The sequence below is a fragment of the Panthera onca genome, chromosome C2, assembly GCF_046562875.1.
Source record: "Panthera onca isolate mPanOnc1 chromosome C2, mPanOnc1 haplotype 2, whole genome shotgun sequence".
NCBI classification, from domain to species: Eukaryota; Metazoa; Chordata; class Mammalia; order Carnivora; family Felidae; genus Panthera; species Panthera onca.
Genome location: NC_138347.1, coordinates 3,658,605 through 3,667,342, shown reverse-complemented (window position 1 = coordinate 3,667,342; position 8,738 = coordinate 3,658,605). Strand labels below are relative to the sequence as shown.

Sequence of the window (8,738 nt, the reverse complement as noted above, 5' to 3'; positions counted from 1 at the left end):
GAAGAGACTCACTTCCCCAGCCCCCCCACCCACTTTACTCACCATTTCTGGAGCCGCCATCATCCAAAGCAGAAATATTTTCCTTTTTCATTATAAAAGCAAGCGTGATGGTAAGCAGGCTGCCAACAGGGTAGTCCAATCGGGAAATACTTCCTTCCACCAAGTCACCCAGGCTTGTCGACTCAATCGTCACAGCGAATGGCATTATCGCAGGCATCTGTGTAACCCAATATGGCTGTGGCTATCAAATAGCCATTGGTGGTATGACTGCAGAGACCAGGGAGGGGAAAAATGTGACTTGCCTTTAATTAGTAAGTAAGGTAAGCAAACCTTTTCAGAAACTTCACATAAGAGAGTCTTCTGAACACAGACACTCCTTTTATAAAATAACAGATAGGTCCTGCCCCATGCTAAGCAAGTGCACCAAGAGGGGCAGGCAAAACGCTTTGGTGGGGGTTTCTATTCCTCCCTGTGGCTGAATCTGAGTTTAGACTCACAGCCGCTCCACAGACAAAAGAGAGGGAACCTGAGGGTGTTCTCACATAGTCAGCACTCTATAGAGACACTTGGCACTCTCTTCTGTGGGGGCCTCTAAGTCCCAAGGGGTTTCTGAACACAATACAGCTTTAAGATGTTTTATCAGGAGAGAACATAGCCCTGCTGCCATGGGCAGAGGACTGAGCCCCATTGGAAGTCTAGTGGAGTGGAGCTGGGTGTGAATCGAGCATTCATTTATTCACGTAATATTTACGGGCCATCTGCCATGAGCCTGGCATCTAAACTCAGAGCAGATGGCAGAGGGGACAAAGCACTCACCTGTGGTCTCAGGTGATGACAAATGCTAGAACAAGATGAGGCTGGGAGAGGCTTAGGGAGTGATCAGGCAGGGTGGTGGAGGAAGGCTTCTAGGAAGAAGTGGTATTTTAGTCAAGACCTCCATGGTGGGACAAGGTCAATCTTGTGAGTTAAGATGGTTCCAAGCACGGGACTGTCAACTCCAAAGGCCAGGAGAGATGAGCTGGGGATGTTTGAAGAACCCCAAGAAAACTATGTGCTTGGAGATTGGCAGATCGTGGAAGGCCTGGGACACTGGAAGGACTCGGGTTTGGTTTCTTTGAGATGGAAAACCACCAAAGAGCTGAGCAGGGCAAAGTCGGGTTCTACGCATGTGCAAGAGGTATAGAGTCAGAGGTGGATTCACAGAAAGCCAGGAGGATGCTACTGAAAACCTGGGTCACCATGGCGGTGACTTGGACCAGGATGCTGGTGGTGCAAAGGCTGGATTTGGGATTGGTTTTAAAGGTATCGGTGGCAGGATTTGCCACTGGCAATGAAGCCAAAGAAATATATTCAGCCAATTGTGGTTTCATTCAGTCTCGTTTTCCTGCCCACACCTCTCAATGTTTTTTGATTTAAGACCAGGAATCCTTCAAGCTCACCCATACGTCCTTTACATCTTTGTAACTACTGTCTCTAGCCCTTTAACCAACATTTGCCCTCAAAGACAGGGACGGAAGACTTAGAACTTAATTCTTTCTTTGTTTTCACCTGGGTTGCTGTAGATGGTGCCCCCATGGAACAAAGCTCTTGGAGGACAGAGTCTAGAATGTACTCTCGTGATGCCCGGCACAACGATGAGTGTGTGATGGGGCTCCACAAACACAGATGAGCTGATCACAAACTAGGTGGTGGAATAATACTGAGTAGACACGTGGAAAACCAAAAGCAATCATGAGCAATCATTCATATATTAACATGTTGACATCTTGGCATGTGTTTCAGATGAAGTCTGTTTGCCAAGGTATAACAGGGAGATGACCCATGATGGTGGCTGAACTTCTATGACCACATAGCAGCCTCTCAGAAAGTTCACCTGTAAATCAATCCCATCAAATTCAAAATCAAATTTAGAGGAAATAGAAATCAGCATCTCCAGGGCTGACATCTGATATTCACCGAGGCCGTGTTTTGCTGGGTTTGGTGTGGAGGTATGAGAAGGGACACCCTACCCTGAGGGTCCTCTACGAGCTGTGAGGCTTTTGTAACCATCTGCACCCAGCTTGAGGTCCCGGCATGGTCTCAGTCTCTACCCTGATGCTGTTAGTGAGAGAAGGGTGGCTTTGAGGGTAAGGCACAGGAAAACTTGTCAATCAAGAAGCTTTTGTCGCTTCACTGTTGGTCTTGGAAGGTAAATTTTCAAGGTAAGAAAAAGGGATTGGGCTTGAGAGGGCATTTCTTGGCTTACACAAATAAGATTTTTTCCAGAGAAATTTATATTTTAATATGTTGTAAGCACAGTTGCTCAAAAAGTGGTTTACTATTAAGAAAAGAAAAATATGTTTGAGTAGAGGCTATATTCCAGACCCAAAATCTGCTTTTTTTTTTTCTTCTGGATACCAAGTTTTGTCTACTTTGAGACTTTTAAATTTAAGATATTAAATTCATTTAATTATGAAATTGTTTTATCTTTTGGATTCCTCAAAGCAAAAAGATATTTTAAAACATAATTAAAAACTTACAAGTGCAATATTGAAAACTTTTCCTCCGAAATGGGGGAATGCAGGGAGATGCACAATATTGATATATACCGTATCTATTCAACATTTGGAGTTCATTCCAGTTCAATAAAAGAAGAAAAAGAAAAGGAAAAGAAAGAGGAAGAAGAAGAAAGAGAATGAGGAGGAGGAGGAGGAGAAAAGGAGGTAAATGAGGAGAAAAAAAGAAGAAAAGAAAAAAGAGAAGTAAAGAAAATTTAAAAGTAAAGAATATGTACTGGTAAGAAAGAAATAAAAATATCATTATTCATAGACAACTATTTTTGTACATATAATATTTTTAAAATTCGAAAGATTATGAGAATTAATAAGGAAGTCAAGCCAGACATAAAATTACATGTAAGTTCAATGTAAAATAATGTGAAAGCAATAATATTTTGATTTACCAGCAAGAAAGAGTATGAACATGAAATTTTGAAAAGATAATTTAGGGGCACCTGGGTGGCTCAGTCGGTTGAGCGTCCAACTTTGGCCCAGGTCATGATCTCACAGCTTGTGGATTCAAGCCCCGCGTCGGGCTCTGTGCTGACGGCTTGGAGCCTGGAGCCTGCTTCAGATTCTGTGTCTCCCTCTCTCCCCCTCCCCCACTCATGCTCTTTCTCAAAAATAAATAAAAACCATTTAAAAATAAATAAAAAGATAATTTACAGTGGCATCAAAAATGATCCAATACTTAAGAATAATCTAATAAATACTGCAAGACCTCTACACAGAAAATTATGCGACAAAATTGAAAGAAAATTTTAAAAACCTGGCCTGCTATGCCAGGAAATTTGACCACTTAGATAACATTTTATCTAAGGAATTTATCTATCAAATTCCTTGAAAAACAACTTAATGAAACCAACACTAGAAGAATACTCCTGTATCCGTTAAATAAATTAAATCCATAACTTAAAACTTTCCAAGGAAATTCTAGGCCGAGATGACTTTGCCAATAAATCTTTTCAAACATTTAAGAAAAAAGTTATCCCCATCTTTAAAAAAAAAAAAACTCAGAGAATTGGAAAAGAGGAAATATTTCCCAACTCATTTATGAGGCCAGAATAACACTGACACCTCGAGTGACCAAGTGTCTTTGACTGCCTGGGACTGAGGGGGTTCCTTCAGTATTGTGACCAGGAAGTCTCAAGAGCATCAGAATGAGCTGATCACTCTACTGACACCAACATGGGAGAAGGAAATTATAAGAAAGGAAAACAACAGGCCAAGCTAATTCACAAACACTGATGCAAAAAAATTCTGAACAAGGTATTAACCAATGGAATCCAGCAATATACACAAAGGATAACATATTACGATTAAGGTTATATCTTAGAAACACAAGGTTGACTTAACATTCAGGAGTCAACTGTTGCAAGCTACCTCATTCACTGAATAAAGAAGGAAAACAATATAATCATTTCAATAGAAAAAGCCTTTGGCAAAATTCAATATCTGTTAATAAATTTTTAAAAATACCTCAGTGAACTAGGAGTGAAAAATTCATTTAATCTGATATAGGGTACCTATCTTAAAAGCCCCTTTTATTCAACATGGCACGGGAGGTCTTTGCCAGAACGATATATATAGCAAGGAGAGGAAATAAAGTTTACGAATATTGAAATTTTTTAATATATCATAATTTTGGAGTATACCATCATTTGAATATACCATAATTGATTGAATATACCATAATTTATGTATGCATTCACCAGATGATGGACATTTGGGTTCTTTCTAGTTTGAGTCTACTGTGAATACAGCCATCAGGGACATTCACATACAAGTCTTTGTACGGTCACAGATTTTCACTTCTCCTTGGTAGACAGTTAAGAGTAAATTTTTCAGATAGCAAATGTATGTTGAACTGTATAAGAAACTGTCAGAATATTTTTCAAAATGGTTGAACAATAAATAAAAGTTCCAATTATCCCACAGCATTGTCAAAATTTAGCATTGTCGATCTTGTCAATTTTTGCTCTTCTGGTGAATGTGTTGTGGTATCACAATGTGGTTTTAATTTATATTTCCCTGATGAATAATCAAGTTAAATATCTTTTCACGTCCTTATTAGCCATTTGTGTACCTTGTTTTGTTAAGTGTCCCATTTAGATCTTTTACCCATTTTAAGTTGAATTTTTTGTTTTCTTAGTATTAATTAAAAGAATATGCATATGCACAATTATGTTACATTCTATAAATTCTGGATACAAGCCCTTTTCAGATATATATGGTGATAATTTCTCCCAAGCTTACATTTTAATTTTCTTTATAGTGTCTTTCAAAGAGCAGACATTTTCCATTTTTTTAAAGTTCACTTATTTATTTTGAGAGAGAGAGAGAGAGAGAGCACGAGTAGGGGAGGGGCAGGGAGAGACGGAGAGAGAATTCCAAGCTGCCTCTACTCTGTCAGTGCAGAGCCCGATGCGGGGCTGGAACCCACAAAGTCATGAGATCATGACCTGGGCCAAACCAAGAGTCAGTCGCTCAAACAACTGAGCCACCCAAGCACCCCAGAAGTCTTCAATTTTGATGAAACCCAACTTACTGATTTTCTTCTTTTACGACTCTTTTATGAAGCTTCGCAAACCCCAGCATAGCAAAGAGTTCTCTCCTAAGTGTTCTTTTAGAATTTTTGTAGTTTATCTTTTACATTTAGGTCCATCATACATTTTGAGCTAAGTTGTGTGCATCATGTGAAGTAGGCATTGACATTCATATTTTTTCCCATATCAATAGGCAGCTGTCCAGCCTCATTTGTTCAGAATATTATCTTTTCCTTTATTGAATTACTTTGATCCTTTTGTTGAAAATTAAATGACCACATACATGGGTCTTTCTGCAGTCTCCAAAGGCACACTATGGTGATCTAATTTTTAAGTTTATATGAAACAACAAGGGGCCTAGAGGAATTAAGGCAATCTTGAAGAAAACAAAATCAGAGGAGTTAACACCATAGTAATTAAAACCAGTATAGTGTAAACACAAAAATGAACAAACCAAACAAGAGAAAGGAAGAGAGTAAGAAACAGATTAATATATATTCAGTCACCTGATTTACAAGAAACATCCAGTGATTCACTGGACAATGGATGGTCCTTCAATGAAAACAGGTGTAGGGAAATAAATGAACATTTACCCCTACCTCACACCATACACAGAATGAATTCAAATGGATCAAACAGCTAAATATAAACAGGGAAAATAGTAAACTTCAAGAAGAAAACACAGGGGGAATATCTTCATCAATGTTGGGTTAACAATGATGTCTTCAATAGGATGCAGAAAGTTCTAACTATTAAAAAAAATGCTAAATTACTTTTCATTCAAATTAGGAGATTCTGTTTCACCCAAAGACATTAAGAGATTAGAAAGGCAAACCACAGCCTGGAAGAAGTCGTTACCATTAAGCACATCCAACAAAAGACTTATTATCTCCAGAGTTCCCACAAATTGATAAGAAGAACCCAAGAATCCAATTTTTCAAAGGCAGAAGATTTAAGTAGGCCCTTCCCCAAAGAGGTTATTCAAATGGCCAAGAGCCTGTCTCATGGGGCTCAAAGTCATTGCCGTTTGGGGAAATGCAAATTAGAACCACAGCGGGACACCACTCCACACCCCCAGATTGGCTACAACTAAGAAGACTGACAGTAGAAGGATGTTGGTGAACCGGACCCTTAACCCACTGCTAAGAGAGCAAATTGGAACCACCATTTGGTAAAACCTCTTCTTAGTTGCAAATGAAGTACGCACGTATCCTATGACCTAAAAACCCCAATCCTAGATGTGTACCCAGCATGAATAACATAAATCAGGCACTAAAAGGCATATACACAAGAATGTCCACCGCAGCAAAACACCTGACAGCCACCCAAATGATACACCAACAGAGAAGTGGAGACATAGATTATGTTTCATTTATCGGATCGAAAAATACACAGCAATGCAGCAAATGAAGTATAGTTACAAGCAATCGCGTGGGTACGTTTCACACACATAGTTTTGGGGCAAAAGAGATCACACACAAAAGGGTATATGCTCTACGGCTCTATTTATGTAAGATTCAAAAATGGCCAAAGTTAATGTACACGTGAGCACAGCAGTTACCTTCTGGGGGGGAGGGAGGAAATAACTAGGAGTCGGGGGGAGGGGTGCTAGGGGGGAGGGGTGCCTCTGAGGTTCTGGGTGTGTTCCAGAGCAGATGTTGTCAACCTTGATGCTCTTGATATTTTGGGCTGGGTCCCTCTTTGCTGTGGGGTGCGCCCGCTCTGTTCCTGTCCTCGACGTGATAGATGCCAGTAGCAAACGTCCCTGCCTCCAACTGGGACCCTCAGAAGTGCCCGCAGACATTGCCAATGGTCCCCGGGGGTGGAGCCCAAATCCCCCAGGCTGAGGAGCCCCGTTTTATTGCTGGTCCTGGAGGGAGCTAGGTATGTGTGCTCACTTGCCAGGTCACTGACTTCTACATAGGATTTGTCAACTTCTCTGCACCCACATTAAACTTCAGAAGATTCTAAAATCAAAAACAGAGTCAGTGAATAATTAAAAGAACCAAAAATGTCAGAGCCCGCAGGGACAGTAGATGGCGTGTTGTTTAACGTCTCGTTTGCAGGCAAGGGGGCTCGGGGTCGCCCCGGGCCCGTGGCTGGTGGCCCCAGTGGGGAACTGAGTCAGGCAGGGGCTGATCCCGCGCGGGGCCTTGGCTGGACCTCCGGAACGTGAACCCCCTGTGGAAACAGGGCCGGTGGACATGACGCCCCAGCACCCTGCAGAGAGCATTCTGAAAACCAACATCTCATGCAAACAGGATATTAGCTTTTGTCAGAGAGATCAAAACGGGCTTGAGGTTTTTCTTCACACCCTCAGCCTTGCCTGTGTGTGTCTCTCTCTCTCTGGCTTTATCTATTCATTTCTGTCCACAGGCAGGAAGAGATGGCAGCCGGGGAGACTCAGCTCTACGCCAAGGTCTCCAACAAGCTCAAGGTCCGCGGCCCGTCCCTGCTGCTGGAGCCCCTCCTGGGAATGGGCTTCCCGGTACACACCGCGTGAGTACTGTCCTGCTGGCCGCTGGACGTGCGTTCCCGGCCCACTGACGCTTCTGCCCCCGCCACAGAACTGCAGGCAGCTCAGAGCACTTACTTCCTGCCCGAGGGGTGCGCTTTGCCGAGCGAGATACGCTCTCAAAATACGGCCCTTCTCTGCTTTTTATAAATGACATGCTCTTTGCCCTTTGGTCAAACTGTGCTGGCTGGCTGGTGGAGGGACCCTAAAAGTTGTGAAAGTCGGAAGCCGCGTGTTACGGGGGGCACCCCCATTTCTCAGGGTTTGGAGGGGCTTGGGCAGCCTCTTTGTGGTTCAGGGACCGAGACGACCCTGGGAGGCATTTCAGACTCCAGGCCGAAGGGAGCGGTGGAGGGCACCACCAACTAGGAAATATTTCTAAGTGGTGCGGGGGAACCAGTCACCCGTAGGCAAGATCTCTTCGATGTCTGCTGGTGAAAAGAGGTGGTTAAGAAACTACCGGAACAGTGTTGATCGATCCTGCTTACCCAAGGAGGAGGTCCCCGTACAGAAAATGTTCATCGTAGGACCCACCCTGTCAGAGAGAGACAAAGTCCCCAGAAGCCATGAGCTATGGTTGGGACATGGGATACTGACTTTTCAGACTTATTCACTCCTTGGACTGGGGACCAAGGTTTCCTGAAACGTTATAACAAAGCCCTGAGCAAACTAGCTGCCATCACTTTGAAGTTTCACCCTTTTCTTTTTCTTCTTTTAAAAATTTTTTTTAATGTTTACTTATTTTTGAGAGACAGAGCATGAGCAGGGGAGGGGCAGAGAGAGAGAGAGAGAGAGAGTGAGAGAGTGAGAGAGACAGAATATGAAGCAGGCTCCAGGCCCCGAGCTGCCAGCACGGAGCCCGACGCAGGGCTTGAACCCACAGACTGCAAGATCATGACCTGAGCCGAAATCGGACGCTTAACCAACGGAGCCAGCCAGGCGCCCCAAACTTCACCCTTTTCTTTTCTAATCCAAACCAGAACTTGGTCGCTTTATGTTGATAATAAACCGGGGGCCTTTGAAATGGGCAGCGGAACCGTGTGCCAGGCCCCATGCCGGGCACCTTACCCCGGGTGCAGCCAGGGATACCGAAGCCAGAGAACACAGGCGGTGGAGGGGCGGGGCCCTATTCTTGGCACC

At 43.0% G+C, this 8,738-nt stretch overlaps 1 protein-coding gene across 4 annotated transcripts in view; it reads left to right on the top strand.

The window, feature by feature from the left end:
* Positions 1 to 7,428: 7,428 nt before the first annotated feature.
* Positions 7,429 to 8,738, top strand: part of UBASH3A (ubiquitin associated and SH3 domain containing A) — a 40,060-nt gene continuing 38,750 nt past the window's right edge. For 3 of the 4 annotated variants that reach the window (XM_060640524.3, XM_060640522.3, XM_060640521.3), the window contains exon 1: positions 7,430 to 7,582. In XM_060640524.3, coding sequence (XP_060496507.2) covers positions 7,470 to 7,582 — 113 coding nt within the window. In that variant the 5' untranslated portion in view covers positions 7,430 to 7,469. Of the gene's footprint in view, positions 7,583 to 8,738 lie in introns of all 4 variants that reach the window. The other variant, XM_060640523.3, reaches the window with a different exon arrangement.